Source organism: Dasypus novemcinctus, chromosome 13, assembly GCF_030445035.2.
Source record: "Dasypus novemcinctus isolate mDasNov1 chromosome 13, mDasNov1.1.hap2, whole genome shotgun sequence".
Lineage (NCBI taxonomy): Eukaryota > Metazoa > Chordata > Mammalia > Cingulata > Dasypodidae > Dasypus > Dasypus novemcinctus.
Window position 1 is genome coordinate 99,229,580 of NC_080685.1, and position 21,306 is coordinate 99,250,885.

General features: G+C 36.3%; 1 protein-coding gene across 13 annotated transcripts in view; it reads left to right on the forward strand.

Annotated features, from left to right (window-relative positions):
* RPS6KC1 (ribosomal protein S6 kinase C1) overlaps positions 1-21,306 on the forward strand; it is a 237,492-nt gene that overhangs the window by 79,461 nt on the left and 136,725 nt on the right. For 6 of the 13 annotated variants that reach the window (XM_058275189.2, XM_058275192.2, XM_058275198.2 and 3 more), the window contains exons 4-5: positions 233-348; positions 9,775-9,868. The exons of 1 other annotated variant lie outside the window; for it this stretch is intronic. In XM_058275189.2, the coding sequence (XP_058131172.1) occupies positions 233-348; positions 9,775-9,868 (210 nt within the window). Of the gene's footprint in view, positions 1-232; positions 349-9,732; positions 9,869-21,306 lie in introns of all 13 variants that reach the window. 6 more of the 13 variants (XM_071207729.1, XM_071207725.1, XM_071207730.1 and 3 more) reach the window with 3 other exon arrangements.

Here is a 21,306-nt window from a genome sequence, read left to right on the forward strand (position 1 = left end):
ATTTATCAGTTGTCACCTCTTCTCTTGTTTTATCAAAAACATTATTTTCTTTCAGTGATGAGAGTACTGAATCCAATTGTAGAGACTAGATTTGACTTCAGAAGATTGCATAAAGCACAGCGAATGGACGAGGATAAGCCTGTTACTGCTGCTTTGTAATCTTTGGACATAAACTATCACAAAACAGTATTTGATCATTTTTCCTTAAGTGCCGATTCTTATTTAATTTTAGGACGATTTGATGAAACTGTTATTGAAGAGAGAAGACAGTGTGCTGAAGATCTGCTGCAGTTCTCTGCAAATATTCCTGCTCTTTATAATAGTAAACAGCTTGAAGATTTTTTCAAGGTTTGATAGTCTTTCTGAAATATTTTATATTTTATTAAACACTTTTCTCATTTGTAAAAAGCAAGATTCAAGTTTTTTTTTTAAAAATGGGAGACATTGTTTTCTTCTGAATTTTATTATTTACTAACATAAGTAGAAGCTACCAGCTAAATAACAATGTCTATGGCATGTCTTCTATCTTTAGTATAGAAATGTATTAGATTTTTGATTAGTAGGTTTTTAAAAAATTGATGCAATAGGCCTATGCCTATAGATAATCTACAGATTATCTAATTCATGCTATCCTAATTGAAGCACTTAGAAAAATTTGTATATTATAAAACCCCATAGTTACCTTCACTTTTTTGAGGTATTGTTCAGTGGCAGACTTTTCTTGGAGATATAAACCTCTGCAAGTTCACATTAAAGTTGTTCTAATTTTACTAATTTGTGTAAAGTCATAACAAAAATGGTCGTTGTACAGTTTTATAGAGGTAGGCCAGTGCAAGTATTACCTGAGATCATCAAACAATAGTGTTTTAAGTTTCTTGTCATGTAATGTTTTAATTATACATCCTTTATCATTTTTTATAATACTTCTCTGTTTATTTTTAACTGAATCTGTGGAAGTTGTCAGTTAAGTCTTTATCACTTTTTTCTTATTGTATTTACTGGCCTTCTAGAGAAAGCTAGGTAATTGTACTGTAATTATTTTTTCCTTCTTTATGTAAAACTCCACTCATTTGTTTAAACTTAGTTTCATAGAGCACATAACCAGGAAGGTATATGAGTAGTGTGAGTTTTAATTTTCCTGATGCTTGTGGATCTAGAAAAATAATTTTTTATGAGCTGTTTTAGTTTACTGAGGAGAATTTGAGTTTTTAAAAGACATTGCAAATAGTAATAGAAAAGCTTGTAGTAACAATGATTCCTGCTGATAGACTTTGCTGCCTGAGTTTTCATTACTCTGCAAACTAGGCTGAGATCATCAGTTTGGCTTCTTGTGACTGAATGCCTATCTTAAGGATGAAAGTCCAAGTCAAATTGATACAATATTTAACTCTTTGATATTCTCTGTTATTGTTCTTTTGATGTGTCAGTGAATCTAAGCTTACAGAAAACGGTCTTATTATAAAGCAAGACTGTGGGTTCTTAGAAATCATGAAAGGCAGTCATGCAGATTAACAAATGCTACATGACTAAAAAATTCACTGTAGGGATTATGAATGTGTGTAGACTTTAAATAATTTAAGTAGAAATTATCTGTTTACTCTGTTTTTTTTACATCTGAGAATTCCTAATTGTAACTGCTCCTGGAAGATATTTGTTGTTTATTTAGGCTTTGTGAAATAAAAAACAAAAGAAGAGAAAAATTATGCCATGCTTCTCTTAAACTATTCTAATCAGAGTGCAGGCCAGGGGAAGGGACACTGATCTAAAATTGTAACAACAGTGGTATTCAGTCTCTTTAGATAAAGAAAATATGGTCTTTAGAGGTTACTTAGCTTCAGGCAAATAAATAAACACTACATGCATACGTATAATAAACAACAAGGACCTAGGTTCCTGTGTGAGAGTATGAAAGTCAAAGGGCCAAAAGAAACATGCCAGTTTTTAAAAGCTTTCCCAGAAATTCTACCTAGAGGTAGTCCTTCTTGTATGTTACTGGCCACAAGTGGGTCATCTTACTACCCCTAACTTCAAAGGAGTTTGAGAAGGTAATTTGTTTAGCTTTCTAGTCCTGATCAAGGAAAAAGAGGAAAAGGGAGGGGTGGGGAGATTTTTGGGTACATGATTTACAGAGTGTGCCACAGTAACACTTTTTTTCTCTGTAGAGGAAATGATGATACCACAGGCAAATGACCATATAGCTATTTGATTAGGTTGTCTTTTTTTTTTTTTTAAATACACACAAGAATAGAAGGAATAGAATAATGACTCTCCATTACCCATAGCCCAGCTTCAAAATTTACCAGTGCATTGCCAATCTTTTTTCACCTATACCTTCCACCTTGTACTCTTTACTGGTTATTTATTTATTTATTACAATTTTATTGAAGTATAATTTATATGTCTTAAAATTCACTAGTTGTAAATGTGCAATTTAGTGACTTTGAGCAGATTTATATAGAGTTGTGCAAGTTCACCACTATCCAATTTTAGAACATTTCCATAACCATAACAAGTTTCTCCATGTCTATTTGCAGGCAGTCTTATTTCTTATCTCTGGCCCTGGACAACCACTGCTTTATTAACTGTTTATTTTTATTTTATTTTATTTTTTTAAAGATTTATTTTTATTTATTTCTCTCCCCTTGCCCCGCTCCCCCAATTGCTGTTCTCTGTGTCCATTTGCTGCATGTTCTTTTCGTCTGCTTCTGTTGTTATCAGCGGCATGGGAATCTGTGTTTCTTTTTGTTGTCATCTTGCTGTGTCAGCTCTCTGTGTGTGCGGCGCCATTCCTGGGCAGGCTGCGCTTTCTTTCACGCTGGACGGCTCTCCTTATGGGGTGCGCTCCTTGCACATGGGGTTCCGCTATGTGGGAACACCCCTGAGTGGCACGGCACTCCTGGCGCGCATCAGCACTGCGCATGGGCCAGCTCCACACGGGTCAAGGAGGCCCGGGGTTTGAACCGTGGACCTCCCATGTGGTAGACGGACGCCCTATCCACTGGGCAAGTCCGCTTCCCTTGTAAGTGTTTATAGATTTGTCTTTTCTGGACATGGAATCATATGATATATGTCTTTTGTTCTGGCTTCTTTCACTTAGTGTAATTTTTAATAAAAAAAAATTTGTTAGGAGGTACTGGGGATTGAACCCAGGACCTTGTACAGGGTTCAGTTGAGCAGGTACTCAACCACTGAGTCACATTCGCTCCCCAGTGAGAGTTGGCCCTTTGTTTGTTTGTTTCTTTTTAGAAGATACTGGGGATCGAACCCAGGATCCCACACATGGGAAGCAGGCACTTAACCACTTAAGCAACATCCACTCCCCAGAGTAATATTTTTTAGCCTCATCCATTTTATAGAATGTATTAGTATTCAATTCCTTTATCTTGTTGAATAATATTCCATTATATAGATTATAGCTCATTTTGTTTATTTATTGACAAATGGGCATTTGGATTGTTTCTTGATTTTGTCTCTCATGAAAAATGCTGCTGTGAATATTTGTGTACAAATCTTTTGCATGGATATAGTTTTTCATTTCTCTTGGATAGATCCTGAAGAGTGTAATTGCTGAGCCCTATGGTAAATTTAGGTTTAACTTTTTAAGAAACTGCAAAACTGTTTTCCAAAATGACTTTACCATTTTACATTCCCACCAGCAATGATGAGTTTTCCAGTTCCTCCACAACCTTTCCAATACCTGACATTGTCTAATTTTTTTTTTTTTGTTATAGCCATTCTAGTTAGTGTTTAGTGATATCTCAGTGTGGTATTAATTTCATTTTCCTAATGGCTAATGATGTTGAGATCTTTTCTTGTGCTTATTAGTCATTCATGTATCTTTGGTGAATATTAAAATCTGCCCTTATATTTCCATCTTTTTTTTTAGAGAGAAATTGTGGGTTTATAGAAATATCACACAGAAAGTACAGAATTACCATCTTAAACACCCCACCCCGCATAGTACCACAGTTTTCCCTGTTAACATTTTGTTTAGTGTGGTACTTTTGTTACAATTGAATTGTTATGGATGACTAATACTCTATTTTATGCATCTACCACATTTTGTTTATCCATTCATTGGTTGATGGACAATTGGGTTGCTTCCATCCTTTGTCATGGAATAATGCTGCTTTGAACATCAGTGTGCAAATGTCTGTATGAGTCCCTGTTCTTTCTTTTGGGTATCAACCTAGAAGGGGCATTGCAGGGTCATACAGAAATTTTATACTTAGCTTTCTAAGGAGATGCCAAACTGTTTTCCATAGTGTCTGTACCATTTTACATTCCTGTAAATAAACAACGTATAGGTGTTCCTATTTCTCCAAATCCTCTCCAATACGTGTAATTCTCTCTCTCTCTCTTTTTTAAAGAATTTATGTTTTATTTATTTATCCCCCTCCCCCACCTTGCTGTTTGCTTGCTGTCTGCTCTCTGTGTCCATTCATGGCACATTCTTGTGTGTCTGCTAATCTCCCTTTGTTGCGTTATCTTTCTGTGCCAGCTCTCTGTGGGTGCAGGCCATCAGCTCTCCACGCCATGGGCGCGGGCCAGCTTGCCTTCATAAGGAGGACCTGGGACATGAACCCAGGGCCTCCCATATGGTAGATGGGAGCCCAACTGATTGAGCCACAGCCATTTCCTATAATTCTCTTTTAATAGCAGCCATTCTAGTGAGTGTGAAATGATATCTCATTGTGGTTTTGATTTTGCATTTCTGCAGTGGCTAATGATGTTGAACATCTTTTTGTGTGCTTATTGGCCATTTGTAAATCTGCTTTGCAGTAATGTCTGTTCAAGTCTTTTGCCCATTTTTTAATTGGATTTTCTTTTTGTTGTTAGTTGTAGGATTTCTTTACATATTCTGGCTCTTAAACCTTTATCAGATATGTGGTTTCCAAATATTTATCTCTTCTCCCCGTAAGTAGGTGGTCTTTTTATTTTCTTGATAAAGCTCCTTGAAGAATGAAAGTTTTATGTTTTGATAGTCTCCTTTTTTTTTTATTTCTCTCTTGTGCCTTGTGTAAATTCTAAGAAAACCATTGCCTAACACAAGGTCCTGAAAATGCTTCTCTGTATTTTGCTATAGGAGTTTCATAGTTTTTATTCTTATACATAGATCTTTGATCCACTTTGAGTTAATTTTTGTATATGGTGTGAGCTAAGGTGCCTCCTTCATTCTTTTGCATATGGATATCCAGTTACCCCAGCACCATTTGTTGAAGAAACAATGGATATGACACCCTTGTCAAAAATCAGTGGGCCATTCAATGGGCCATTTGATTCAATGTGCCAGTCAATGGGCCAGTAGATTCCATTGGTCTGTATGTCTGTCCTTATGCCTGTTTGGATTCCTGTAACTCTATACTCCTGTAACTTTACATGCTGTTTGGATTCCTGTAACTTTATAATATGTTTGAACTTGGAAAGTGTGAGTGCTCCAACTTTGTTCTTTTTCAATATGGTTTTGGTCCCCTTCATTTTTGAAGGATAGTTTTACTGGATATAGAATTCTTGGTTGGCAGTTAATGTCTTTTAGCATTTTGAATATTGCTTCCATCCTTCAATAATTTTGGTGAGATGTCAGCTGTTAATTGTACTGTAGCCCACTGTGCTTGGTGAGTCTTTTTCTATCTTGGTTTTCAGATTATGGCTTCATCATTAAAAAGTTTTTTTTGTGTGTGTTTTTTTTTTGTGAGCTCTTTTTATTTATCCTACTTGGAATTTATTTACCTTCTTGTTTATGTAGATTAACATTTTTCATCAAGTTTTAGAAATTTTCCATCCTTATCTCTTAATGTCTTTTCTTTCCCTTTCTCTTTCTGTTTCCTTTTAGGACTCCTATTACCAGAAGTTGGCATGCTTGATATTGTCCCATAGTTCTATCTGATTCTGTTTATCTTTCTTCAGTCTTTAAAATAACTCTAATTTTCAGACTAGACTAGATAGTTTCTATTGATCTTCAAGTTCATTATTTCTTCTTTTTCCAATATGTTGTTGAGTGCCTTTATTATATTTTTAATTCTGTTACTGTACTTTTCAACTTCAGAATTTCTGTTTGGTTCTTTTTGTAGAAATTGAGATATAATTCACATAACATAAAATTTACCCCTTTAAAATATACAGTTCAGTTGTTTTTAGTATATTTGTAGTTTATGCAACTATCACTACTATGTAATTCCAGAACATATTCATCACCCAAGAAGAATTCCTGTACCCATGAACAGTCATTTCCTATTCCTCCTTTCGCCAGCCACAGGCAATCTCTAATCTAATTTTTGTTTCTAAAGATTTGTCTGTTCTGGACATTTCCTATAAATGGAATAATAAAATATGTGGCCTTTCTTGTCTGGGTACCTTCACATAGCATGTTTTCAAGGTTCATCCATGTTGTAGCATGTATTAGTACTTAATTACTTTTTATGGCAGAATAATATTGCATTGTGTGGCTGTGGGTTTACTGGATTTTTGTTGTCCATTCATAAGTTGATGGACATTTGGGTTGTTTCTGCCTTAGGCTATTATGAATAATACTGCATTTGGTTCTTTTTTATAATTTCTATTTATTTATATTCTCCATTTCATGAGTCATAGTCATAATACCTTCCTTTAACTTTTTAATCATGATTTTTTTCAGTTCTTTGTACCTGTAAAAGTGCTTTGAAGACTTTGCCATCTAATGTTCCCCCCAGAGATAGTCTCTGTTGACTGCTTTTTTCCTTCGTATGGACCACACTGTTTTGTTTCTCTGCATGTGTCAATTTTTTTTTCCTGTTAAAAATCTGGAATTTCACATATTATATTGTAGCAATTCTTTTTTTGTTTTTTTGTTTAATAAAATTTTACTGAACTGTATCATAAATACATGGACCTACATAAACTATAAGTGTATAGTAAAAGTTGTACATTTATAAAACAAACATGCATATCCTCATACAAGACTCCCATATACCTTCCTACCACCAGTACCTTGCATTGTTGTGAAATATTTGTTAAAAACTGTGGAAGAGCATTGTCAAAGTAATACTACTAATTACAGCCCATATCTTACATTTGGTGTGTTTTTCTGCCAATCCACTTGATTATTAACACCCTAAATTAGTATATATTATTTCCTGTTGTTCATGAGAGAACATTCTCACAGTTGTCCTGTTAACCACAGTATATTGTAGCAATGTTTAGTTTTTTTTTTTCCCTTGTAAGTTTTTGTTGTGGTTTTTTGTAAGTTTGTTTAGTAACGTGTCTGGATCAAATCTATGGACTAAGTTGCACCTGCTATGTGCAACTGCCTATATCTGCTCAGTTTTTAAATTTAAATTTTATTTTTAAGCCTGGCATGTAGGCATTAGCCCTGTATGACTATAGCTTAGTCTTCAGCCACTGATTGGTCATAGCTTGTGCTAAAATACCTTTGCTATTGAGTGCTTCCCCAGATGGGATGGTTCTTTGTGTATTGGCCTGCCATGTGTTTATGGATAGCTTAGTCCCTTTTTGTTCTTTTCTGTGTTGATAGGTAGAGAACTTTTAAAGACATCCTGTGGCTCTGTGTTTTCTGGATCTCCTTGTTAAATTTTTGGCTAATGTGCCAATCTTCTGTTGAGTATAGCTTCAGGCAAGCTGAACCACTGGTACTCACTGTTCATTTGGCACTGGCATTACAGCTATTACTGATAAAACTGTTTGGTATGGGATTTTTTCCTGTACTTCAGTCCAAATCAAGTCATCCCCCTCTGGAATTGAACCTCCTGGTTTTAAAGATTTTCAGGGCTTACCATGTCCTTATGTAATTACCACTCCAACCTAGCTGGGATGGTGGAAGGGAAGAACCAGAGGCAAGAATGCCACAGACTCTCACAGTTCTTATCTCAAATTCAGTGGTTTTTCATTAGCAAGTACTTCATCTTCTTTATGCTTCTGATGTATTTGCAGATCCTTCAAATGTTTGCTTTTCAAAATTTTCTCCAGTTTTACTATTGCTTTTTGGGGAAAGGATTTACTGAAGTATATACTTTACCATACTACAAGTCCTTCTCCCTTCGATTGACTTTTTGTTTTTGTTTTCGTTTTTTTCTTTCTCAGTTGACTTTTAATTAATAAAAACTTTAAGATGCTGTATAATATGAACTTCTTAAAACTGATCCTCAGGATACCAAAAGGTTAGTGTATTTGAAGTAGAGATTTAAAATGAAAATATGGAATAAATTCAACTAAAATTGGAATAAATTCAAAGGACTATATAATTAAGCATCTTATTTCTCTACTACATCCATCTGCTTCCTATAGAAGAGTTTTTTGTATTATGTTTTTTCATTAAAGTTTTGTTCATTATTTTGTATAATATTGTTTATGAAAATAGGTAAATAAAATACTTCTAGCATCATGAGCTAAAACATTTTGTTACATTCTTAGTGTTTTGTTTTCATTTTATGTTGTAAGCAGATCTTATATTACATTAGCTAATAATATAACAAAAATTTATTGAGTGCTTACCTTATATACACTTTACATGTATGATAGCTTTTAATTCAAACAATGCCTTGAGCTAGTTTTAAGCATTATTTCCATTTTAGAGGTATGTAACTTGAAGTTACACACCTGGTAGTAGAAGAAGTAGTTAACAGTAGAAAGGCACTTTCTGTTAAATGAAATTGTAAATAAAATCAACTTTGTCTTTTAATTCTCTGGAATACTTAAACATTTTCCTAAGATTTGTTTTGGATCTTGTTTAAAGGATGACCTGATCTAGACTAGACTACTCTCTTTTTTGGAAAAAATCTGTAATTTGAGTATTTTAATCAATAAATAGAATAAAGTAATACAAATTCTTTCTTCTAAAGAAGGTATTTGTTTTTAAATTTTCAGTTCATGTAACACTCAGGAACGTAAACTTTGGTACTTTGAGAGGGGCCATTTCAAATTTTCTTTCTCAAAGATTAACTTGGAGATTTCTGATTAGGTAAAGATAGTCATCGAGTTCTTTGTGTTGAGGTAGAGAGGAAATAGGGGTCTCGTAGTGGTATTTGGGGGCATAGAGCTGTTGGTGGAAGATAGCAGGATGGCTGTGACAGAGCAGAAGAGCTATTATTTTAATTAGTTATAATTATTTAAGAATTGTAAGCTCTTACATTTGTGATTGGAGCACTTAATGCACAAAGCCACAGTACAAAATCAGCAGTACCACTGCTTGCCTCATGATGGCATTCTCTAGCTGCATATAGAATAGAGAGAAAATAGTCTTTTGATGCCTAAATTTGCAAACCTAAATACAGAATTTAAATGATGGCACATTTAATTTAATATTAATTTAGAAATATTTTAAATTTATTTAGTTCTACCTACATTATATACAATTGGTTCTCAAACTTAAGTGGCTTCTGGTCTCACAGGAGATGCTGTGCTGATATGTTGTAGTTTATAATTTATTAAAACTAGATGACTTTCTGATGGATTCATCATTTATTGTTAGTTAAAATATCTAGTCACTTAAAGATGCTGAACTATATTTATTCTTTAGCTGGTATATTTTTCCTCCTTTTTATACTCCTTTTTTCCTTTGCATTTTCTTTATGAGTACTTTTGATAGATGTAAATAATATGCTTTTATAATAAGATGCATATTATTATAATTTCCTATTGATTTTTAAAAAGCAGTTTGAATTTAATTTATCTTTCTGTAGTCCAACACATAACCATTGAGGTGAGTATTCATTTATTATTGATTTTTTTAATCCTTAGATTCTTAATGACAATGAAACACAATTACTCCAATCTTTTTAGGGTGGAGTAATTAATGATGGTTCTGAATTGATTGGTCCTGCTGAAGCTTATTCGGATTCCCTCATTGATAGCTTTCCTGAGTGTAGTACGGAAGGTAAGAGATTTTAATTTTTTTGTTTGTTTGTTTCAATGGTTTTGATTTCAGAAGACTATAAATCATATGTATTACAAAAAGGAACATTGATATAGGAATTGGAGAGCATTTCATTGATTCTGAGAAAATCCTTTTCTTCACATTTTAACACTACTTACTGATTGGGGTACATCTTACAGTTGATGTCTTACATTTAATTGATAGTTATTTTTTTTTCTCAGTTGTATATAAAATAATGAATGAGTCATCCACAATTAATGGCATCTTAGATAAAATGTGATATAATGAGTAGTTTAGAGATTTTATTACCTCTAGTGTTTTAGTTTGCTAAGGGCTGCCAATGCAATATACCAGAAATGGGTCGGCTTTTAAAATGGGGGCTTATTAGGTTAAAAACTTACAGTTCTGGGGTTGTGAAGATATCCAAATAAAGGTATCCTTTCTCACCCAGCTTGCAACTATGGGCATTCAGGCACATGGCAGTGTCTACTTGTTGTCCAATCTTCCCACCACCTCACCCCACCCCCCTGTTCCTGGGCCTTGTTGCTTTCAGCTTCGGGCTGCTCTGTCTGGCTTTTCTGTCTCTTGGGTTGGTTGATTTTGGTCTCTGGAAGCTTCTCTCAGTCTCTATGACTTTTTTTTAATATACACGGCTTTTTATTCCTCCATTTATAAAGGACTCCAGTAAGCCAATTAAGATCCACCCTGGGTCACACAATCTAATCAAAGGCCATTAACTGGAGTAATTTAATCAAAATGTCCCACCTGCAATAGGTTCACATGCACAAGAATGAATTAGCTTTAAGAATGGATATTCTGAGGTCCATAAAAACTTCAAACTGCCACACCTAACTTAAGAATGCCTTGCTAAAATGTATTTTGCAGCATTACTTCTGGCTTCTACATAATTTCAGGACTGACTTTAAAAATTTAGTCCATTACCCCAAAATAATACTTCTTTGACAGTTTTAGTGTTTTGATATATTTTCTACTAACATCAATTTAAAACAATTTCTGTACTTTTTTAAGAAAAAAATTATTTCTCTGTCCCCTCCACCCCCCCATTGTCTGCTCTCTCTGTCCATTCATTGTGTGTTCTTCTGTGTCTGCTTGTATTCTCATTAGGTGGCTCCAGGAACTGATCCTGGGAACTTCTGGAGTGGGAGAGAGGCGATTATTCTCTTGCACCACCTCAACTCCCTGTTCTGCTATGTCTTCTTATTTTCTCTCCTCTGTGTCTCTTGTTGCGTCATCTTGCTGTGCCAGCTCTCTGCATTGGCCAGGACTCCTATGTGGGGTGGCTTTCCTGCACTCGGTGGCATTCCCACGCCGGGGGGCACTTCTGTGTGGGGTGGCATTCCTGTATGGGCTGGTATTCCATGTGGGCCAGCTCATTGTGCAGGCCATTTTGCTTTCACGAGGAGGCCCTGGCCATCGAACCCTGGACCTCCCATATGGTAAATGGAAGCCCAACTGCTTGAGTCTCGTCTGTTTCCTGATTTTTGTACTTTTAATCAGTTTAATTCAACCATGCTTACTTTCTTGAATTATTTATCTATTAAGTTTTATTTGAGGGAAAAGAATGTGGATCAACCAATTGGACTCCCATCTACCATGTAGGAGGTCCAGGGTTTGATGCCTAGGGCTTCCTGCTGAGGGCAAGCTGGCTCACATGGCAGGCTGGCCCATGTGGAGTGCTGGCCCACGTGGGAATGCTGCCCTTCATGGGAGTGCCCCCTGTGTGGGAATGCTGTCCCACGCAAGAAAGCCTCCCTGCACAGTAGTGCCGGCTGACACAGAGAGGTGGCACAGCAAGATGATGCAACAAGACACACAGAGGAGAGACAATAAGAAGACGTAGCAGAACAGGGAGCTGAGGTAGCGCAAGAGAGTAATCACCTCTCTACCACTCTGGAAGCTCCCAGGATCAGTTCCTGGAGCTGCCCAAAAAGAATACAAGCAGTCACAGAAGAACACACAGCGAATGGACACAGAGAGCAGACACGGGGCGGGGGGTGCGGGGGGGAGGAGAATTAAAAAAATAAATCTTTTTAAAAAAAAGTTTTATTTGAGTTTTCTATGAAGAAATAAAATCTATATCTTTTTGGCCTTTGGGGTTCCTTTGTTGTTTTTTTTCCAGGTAAGATGGTTAATTACAAGGGAAGGTTATTATAGTGTTTTGGAGTTGTATGTACCCCAGAAAAACATGTTCTTAAACAAAATCTCTTTTTGTGGGTGTGAACCCATATAGGTAAGACCTTTGGATGAGGTTTCTTCAGTTTGGGTGTGATCTAACTCAGTCAGGGTGGGCTTGGTCCTATTTGTGGAGCCCTTTATAAGCAGAATGAAATTCAGACACACAGAGATCAAGAAGCTGAAGGTTATTAGAATCCAGAAGAAAAGGGGGAGGCTAGGAGAGGCTGCCATGTGCATTGCCATGTGACAGAGGAGCCCAGGACCAGGATCACCAGCTGACAGTCCCAGGAAAAAAAAGAAAGTGTCATCTTGTTGATGCCTTGATTTGGACTTTTTCCTAACCTCAAAAACATGAGTAGTAAATTCTCATTGTTTAAGCTAACTCATTGCATGATATTTGTTTGAACATTCAAGAGAACTGAAACAATTATGGAATTAAAAAGAGAGACTAGGGAAGCGAATGTGGCACAAGTGATTGGGCTCCCATCTACTATATGGGAGGTCCAGAGTTCAATTCCCAGGGATTCCTGGTGAAGGCAAGCTGGCCCATGTGGCATGCTGACCCAAGTAGAGAGCTGGTGATGCAACAAAGAGAGAGACAGAGGAGAGACAATAAGAGATGCAGCAGACCAGGGAGCTGAGGTGGTGCAAGAGATTGAGTGCCTCTCTCCCACTCCAGAAGGTCCCAGGATTGGTTCCTGGAGCTGCCTAAAGAGAAGACAAGCAGGCACAGAAGAATGCCCAGCAAATGGACACAGAGAGCAGACAATGGGGGAGGGGGGAGTGGGGATAAAAATAAATAAATAAATCTTTTAAAAAAATAAAAGAGAGAGATTAGGGGACACAGGTGTGTGTGTATTTTCTATAAGAGAAAATGGGTCATATTTGTTCAAATGGCTTAGGTTTGATTTACATGAAGATAAAGTAATAGACTATGTATTTCTTGATATATTCATGAGTAAGAATTTATGGTAGAGGAGAACTCTAACATGGGAGTTAGCCATAATCTTATTGCAGTGATGTTTTTGTGAGGGTATGTAATAACGTCACATATCTGATGTCATGTATTAATGTTGTATATACCAATGCCAAATTGACATCGATGTTCAAGTAAATTCCCTTATTGATTTAGTAGGAGCAACAGTTCCCATCTATTATGTGGGCTGACACATTTATTAATTTATTTTGGTGCTACCATGTTGAGAAGTGATTAGCTAGCCTTTTACTGTTTCTCGCTCACGGTCACTTCTATTGATTTAACAGCAATGTAACATTAACTTAAACTAGCATTCTGTGCATGGGCCTACATGCCTAGGGTTCTTCATTGTTCCTCAATACCTTTGACTTCACCCTGATTCTTCCAGACACATAGAAAAATATTGTTGCCAGTAATTTTACTCTATTATCTAGCATGTTTTTTGGGAAAAATAATGTATTTTCCTTGACGTGTTTTGATCTGAAATCCTTGCTAGGCTTTGGAAAATCTAGTGACTCCTTGGGGACTAGTGTAGTTTTATTTCTAGAACTAATTTCTTTCTAAGGTGACACTTTTGAGATAACCTGATCTGGCTGTTGCCTCAGGGTCCTTACTCTTTAGAAAGAGGGTAAGATTTTTTCTCCCTGCAAAATGCACTGATTCTGGGACATCCAATAGAAGGAGAAGTAGGAAAGTTAGAAAGTTTTGTAAGAGAGTATTAAATGAGGAATACAGGTCTCAGAAAGGCAGAATATTTATTTTCTTTCTCTTTGGTTTTTGATACTGAAATTGAAAATTGTATGATTTGGGAATGATTATATTCTTGTGATATCCATGATAAGCCTTCATTAAGCTTATTAAGGTGGCAGTCAACTAGGGTGAGAGAAGGGTGTCTCATGAGCCTCTTCAGTATAAGGTACTTATGCATGTCCTTTGCTGTAGTCTAGGAGAAATAAGGGAGGAACTTTATCATTAGGAATGGCTTTTCTTGGGATGGTGTTCCAGATTATGCAAGGCTCTTCAGGGTAAAAAGGTAGCTGGGTTAATGTTAAAGTAGATAACCTCAAGCTAGGACAAGCATGTAATTTTTGTTTAGATTGGGTCATGTAAGATTTAGAGGATGTTATTAATAATTATACCAAGACAACAAGTGTAAACCAGAACTGCCTTGGGCAAACTGAACTGTATGGGCCTATCTAAAGAGTTATTTCAGAGTTTATCTTTGAAATTTTGAAAAGATGGGCTTTCCTTGGAAGGATTTATCATTTAGGAATGTGCTTTTTATAAGGATGAGAGAACACAGGAAAAGGCTATGACACCTAAAAGTTATGCTGGCATTTTATCTTGTCAGTGCACAGTTACGTTTTTCAACATTGCCATCTCTAAAACTGATTCATGAAGAGTGAACAAGCATGGCACTAGAAATGCTATTAATATTTATGTTTCCCCCTCACTTTCAAAGCCTTTATGCCTGGCTAATTAGTCCTGTTGAAAGACACCTAGTTGACAAATTTATATAGATGAGTGTCAGATAGCTTACAAATTCATTTTCGTTTGAGAGGGGAAAATGGCTTTTAAATATCATGACACTGTCTGGCATGATGGGCAAGTGGAAAATTTACTTTCATACTGAAAGGTATACAAACCCCAGAGACAACCAGTGGAGAGGTAGGAAAAGATCAGGAAAGCCTGCTGCCAGCCAAGCCCCACAGGTGTGCAGCTTGTTGAGGGATTTTGATGGTAAATGTTTGTGGTTTAGATTTAGAGTTAAAATGTGAGGAGGTGGGAAGCTGATTTGGCTCAAACTATAAGAGTGTCCGCCTGCCATATGGAGGTCCAGGGTTCAAATCCAGGGCCTCCTGACCCGTGTGGTGAGCTGGTCCACATGCAGTGGATGCACGCAAGGAGTGCCCTGCCACCCAGGGGTGTCCCCCACGTAGGGGAGCCCCACGTGCAGGGAGTGCGCCCTGCAAGGAGAGCTGCCCCACATGAAAAAATGCAGCCTGCCCAGGAATGGTGCCTCACACACGGAGAGCTGACACAGCAAGATGACACAACAAAAAGAAACAGATTTCTGGTGACAGGAATGCAAACGGACACAGAAGAACACACAGTGAATGGACACGGAGAGCAGACAACAGGCAGAGGGGGAGGGGGTGTAAGGGGAGAGAAATAAAAAAATAAAATAAAATCTTTAAAAAAAATGTGAGGAGGTGATTCATTGTGTAACAACTCCTCTGAGTGTAGTATTTTAAATGATGTTTTGAAGGTGGATTGTCATTTTTCATACCTTTGATTTAGTTTGCCAATTGAAGGAGCCATAGAGTCAAATCTTAATATATAGTCTGCTGTTTCAGGGTCCTTAAGTTAGGTCGAATAACATGGCAAGTATACCACTTCTCAGAGAACAGGTGTAGAGGCTAAGTAATCATTACTTTTTTAATACTGTAAACAAATTGTATTAAATTTGAATTATCTATTTTTTTGGGGGGGAAGGTACTAGGGATTGAACCCATGATCTTGTACACGGGAAGCAGGTGCTCAACCATTGAGCTATACCTGCTTCCCAATGGGAGTCAGTTTTTTCATTTGTTTTTTTTGTTTGTTTTGTAGGAGGTACTGGGGTTGGAACCTAGGACCTCATATAAGGGAAGCAGACACTCAACCATTTGAGCTATATCTGCTTCCCAAATTTATGTTATTTTTAATTAGGCTTTGTATATTTTGTCATCTTACACTATATGGTGTAATGCATAGACTTTAAATTTGTCTTAAAAATACATTTATGCTACTAATTAGCCAGTCAACTGAAGAATATTCTTTGTCAGAATGATCCTGACTCAAAATCATCAACTTAAATCAACTAAATGAAAATAACACAATAAAAATAAAATAAATGCTAGTTTTGATCCACAAGAATTTTTTTAACTTTAATAACTGTATGTCTTTCCAATTAGTCCCCATATTTTGTTGATTAAAAAATGTAGTCAGCAGGTCATGGTTTATCTTGAATTTAGTTTTCTGAGGAAAACATAAAGACCTGGATTTTTGGTTTTTTAAAAATTAACATGGAAGCAGGTATGGCTCAAGTGATAGGGCCTCTCCCTACCACATGGGAGGAGCCGGGTACGATTCCTGGGGCCTCCTGGTGAAAAAGAAGAAGAGAAAGCACGCCTGGGCAGTGAGCCGAGTGCCTGTGTGGTGAGCCGAGTAGCCGCATGGCGAACCGAGTGCCCATGCGGTGAGCTGAGTGCCCACGAGAGTGCCTGCGTGATGAGCCGAGTGCCTGTGCAGTGAGCCAGTGCCTGTGCAAGTGAGTCACGCAACGAGAAGATGACGCAACAAAAGAGAAATGAAGGAGAGAGTCAAGGTGAAGCACAGCAGAGGCCAGAAGCTGCGGTGGTGCAATTGACAGGGAACCTCTCTCCACATCAGAGGTCCCCAGGATCGAATCCTGGTGAATCCTAGAGGAGAAAGATGAGAAGACAAAAAGAGAAATAGATACAGAGGATCACACAGTGAATGGACACAGCAAAAACAGCAGGGCGGGAGAGGGAGAGGGGAAAGAAAAAGAAAAAATGGCTTATTTTATAGTGTAGTAGGGTTGAGGAAACCCCTGTAAGCTTTCATAAAACCAATTATCCAGTGATTAACTGGTAAATAAATGTTTTATTTAAAATGACACTGAAAATTAACAAGTTATTCAGTAGGCTTTTAGACAAAAAGTTAATATTGGTTTATAATTTAAAGATGAAATACTGGATATTCTTAATTTCCTTTGTTCAAAGAAATTATACTAAATATTTTCCTCAATGATGAACGAAGATTCAATTAGTTGTTAATATCTTATTTCCATTTTAAACCCCTTTCTCTTTGTTGAATTAATCTTAGCTTTGAAGTTACAGTGACATTTGTGGAAATGTGGCCAAAATGGGGTTTGGAAATTGAGCTTCTTGATGTGTTTCTCCTCATCTATTGACCTGTTTGAAGGTTGTAGGTTGCTTTTACGCCCTGCCTCCATAGTAGAGCCTTTGATGTTGGTATAGTCTCATCTGGTAACCTGTGTCATTTCCTCTTCCTAAAACATTACTGGACTTTCTTTGCAGTTTGGGAGGGACATTTTCCAGGTACATAAAGTAAATAAGAGAAAATCATTAGGTAATCCAAATCGCAAATACAAACTGAAAGCTCAGCTTCTTTGTATGTAGCATGCTCTTTTTGTTTTTTTTTTTTTTGGTCTGTAAATTTTGGTTTAAGAACTCCCCAAGTTCTCATTGTGACAATTATAGAGATAAGAAAGGTCATTTAGGTGTCTTGAATTAGCTGTTTTACTGTAAATGAAGTTGTACTTTTTTGGGGGTGGTATTTTATTGCTAGTTTTGTAAAGAATGTCTTAAAAATCACTTTGTCCAAAATTTGATAAAAATCATTTTTTTAGTGTAAGACAAACACAAAGATTGCAGTTAAACTGTTAGATTGAATGTTGTTGATTATATGTAAAGCATTGGGAGGACTAATTGGAAAGCCATGTATCTATTTAAGTTAAAAAATTCTTGTGGATCCAAATGACTTTTCTTTTTATTTGTGTTATTTTCATTTAGTTACTTGATTTAAGTTGATGCTTTGAGTCAGGATCATTTTTACAAAGAATATTCTTCAGTTGATTGCTAATTAATACCATAAATATTTATTTAAGACAAATTTGAAGTCTGTTTATTACATTGTGTAGTATAAGGAGACAAAATATACAATGTCTAATTAAAAGTAATTTTAATTTAAAGTTGTATTTAGTGTAAATTTCCACTAGGTGGCATCATGAGAACTTTAAATCTTGTTGCTGGGATAGTTCTAGGTCTGCCTATTTTTTAGTGAATGTATTACTTACTCAGCTTGAAGAAGTTCTTTTTTCTCTTAAGTGTTTAGCTCCTCAACTTAATTTTATTCACTGCTCCTTATTTATTTTGATTTAGTTTTTTTCCCCACTCTTCCTTATTAATTGAATTTGCTCTGGTGAGGTGGCTTAAAATAAATAGGAAAAAAGAACAGGTAGTGTATTAGTTAGCCAAAGGGGTGCTGATGCAAAATACCAGAAACTGGTTGGTTTTTAAAAAGGGTGTTTATTTAGGGTAGGAGTATACAGTTACCAGGCCATAAAGAATAAATTACTTCCCTCACCAAAGTCTATTTCCACATGTTGGAGCAAGATGGCTGCTGATGTCTCTGAGGGTGCAGGCTTCCTGGGTTCCTCCCTTCCTGGGGCTTGCTTCTCTTTCCCCTGTGTGCTGACTTCCTGGGGCTCCAGCTTAAGGCTTCAGCATCAAACTCCAACATCAAAAACCCTCCAACTATGTCCTTTGCCATGCTTTTTATCTGCGAGTCCCTACCTACCAAGAAGTGGGGGAGTCAATGCCCTACTGACACAAGAGGTTTACTTAATAACCAAGTAAACCTCTGAATCCAATATAATCTAATATGCCCAAAGGAAAAGATCAGTTTACAAACATAAGCCAATATTTCTTTTTGGAATTCATCAATAATATCAAACTGCTACAGGTAGTTACTCCAAGATAAGCATAAATGAGAATGTGTTAGTGTGTTTAAGAATGTATGCATATAAAACAAGTGATTCAGATAGTAAATATTGACCCTTAAAACCCCTAGGGCTGTTTGAGCCTGGTGGGGCAAGTAAAAAATTTGTGATAAATTGTAGGAATCAGAGTTTTAGAGTGGAAGGAACATTAGCAATGATATAGTTAAGTCCCTTATTTTACAATTAAAAATTGGAATTTTGGAGAAGTAATGTCATGTGCTTAAGATACTCCAGATATTCAACTGCAATCATAGGACTGTGCTTTCAAATGAAGAGATTTAATTTTATGGAGAGGAAGCAGTAGGAGTACTATTTGGTAGAAGATGTTCAGTGTGAGCTACTTGGGTGCTGGTTTGATTTCCTGGAGCCCAGAGGATGTTCTGCAGAGTAGCAGAAAAAAAGTGCATTTGATAGAAAAGGAAGTCAATTGATAGATATTTATTGCTCATGATGAAACAATTATATTAGGGTTTATAATTGTGATTAATATGTTATTTTTTTAACTTACTCTCTTTTTGACCAAATATACAGTATTCTGATGCTTGGGGACATTGTAAAAATGTGAAACGTCAGAGGAATGGTTCTTTTTAGTAATAATAGATGTTACTAAACAATGTGTTGGTAATCAAGTGTAGAAAGGTTAACTAGCATCAAGTTTTAGATTAAGATATTCACTTAAAAGTCATATTTATGAGAGCTTGTTTCTTAATGAAGACTAATAGCTTTCTTCCGCCCCAGGGTAGCTTGTTTTGTTGGCTAGTTATCTCGCCTTGTGCAAGTGGAAATTCCCTTTCATTGGCTATGGCAATATTTGAAACTGGGGGTTCAGTGAAAGCTGTCAGCTAATAATAATGAGGTATATATTACCAGGAGATATTCAGCCAGGAGATATTATCTGTTGTTCTAAAAGAAAGTATTTTTTATAAGTGGTCTTCAAATGCCGATTTCTGACGGCTTATACTATAAAGATTTATTCTATAACTCAACCCTTGCCCCATCTTGTGTTTCAGAGATGCTGTCTTAGATTTCACTATCCTGCCCTACTCTGAGAGGTATAAAGCACAGAAGGTGAGGGTAGGTAGGTGAACTGTGATATGAAACAAACCCATTAGGTCTTTAGCTGGCTGCTTTTTGAGAAGTCACCGGGGGCTCTCTCATAGCCCTAAGACTTGAATCCCTGTGATAGGAACCTGGAGGCAGAACACTTTCATAGAAGCTTTGACTCCTCTCTCCCCACCCTGCCTGAATCACTTCCAAAAAAGGTTTGGGTTTTGACTTGTTGGTGTTGGTGAGAGATACACCTTCTACTGTGATGATGGCTCAGAGGACCCCTCAAAGCATGGATTGACTTCAGGTTGGTTTTACTTGCGACAGATAGTCTTTATGTTGTATCCATTGTATCCTTATCTACTGTATTCTTCCTATTCTTCTACCTTAACTGAGAACCTCTTACTTGCTTGCCTCTCCTTATACCTTGTTAACTTTCTAGGTTTAAGGGTGCTAGTCTTTACTTCTTATGATATTTGCATGTAGATTTGTTTAAAACAAGTTGAATGGTAAGACTGATTTTTAGGAGTTGAGCAAGTACTATATTAAGCAGATGTATTAAAGATATGTGATTAATGAACTAGGCACTGAGTATTTAAATATGTAAACTAACACAAGATTTCAGTGCTGTGGTGGTGAAGGGGAGTTTTGAAATGCTGTAGTATACTTTTCCACCTGGTTGGTGAAGAGAATTTGGGAATTGCTGAAATTTAAATATAGAAGACAAAGATACCAGAGAGTACTGGAAGATGATTAGTTGTATTGTATGGTGGAGGATATATGATAGGGTTAAGCTTTTCAGGTAGGATAGGATGTAACTTAAGAGGAGAATTAAAGGAAGCTGATAGTAGGTAAGGAAGAGGTATCGGGGTAGTTTTTACTTACTTTATTTTACTGACTTTCTTCCTAAGTCTTTTGATGGTCTTTTCTGATCTAATTTCATGTAATCATAATTTCCTTTGTTTATTAAAGTAAGGTTGGAAAGGTAAGAGAACGTGTGACTGTGCCACTAGATTGTTTTTGGTCAAAAGCCAAGAGTATTATATATGACTTTCTGCTCTTGCACTTTGGCATTATTGTTTTTGTTTGAAAGGAAAGTCAGGTAAAGCATAAAATAGTACAGTGTGATAGATGGTGTGAGGGTTAGAGTGACAGGACATTGGAGAGGAGACAAAAGACCTAGAACAGAGCATTTCGTTTCTTCTTTGATTACTATATAAACCAGAATTTTATTTTGTCTATTTGTGTATTAATTTCATTGGACCAGGTTACATAATAGTATTATATGAGGAAATAAATTTGTGTTGAATTATATACAGATATTTTAGTGAGTGTTTAAAAAAATCGCTTATGAAGTTTATATGTTTTTCACAACCTTGGATAAGTAATTTTGTAGACTGCTGTAAAAGATTTTGATATAAAGTATTGACTGTATAGGTGAAAAGATTTCTGCTAGGTCCAGTGAATCTCATGTGAGATTGTAAGTGTAATGAAATCTTGTTGTTTTTAGGAAACAAAATTAGTTCTTTATGGGTATTCTACATATTTGAAATAAAATTGAAAACAATATATTGACAGGGTGACACAGTAGTGTCTACAGCTGATTGGAAATTTGAGCTTCACTGCCAA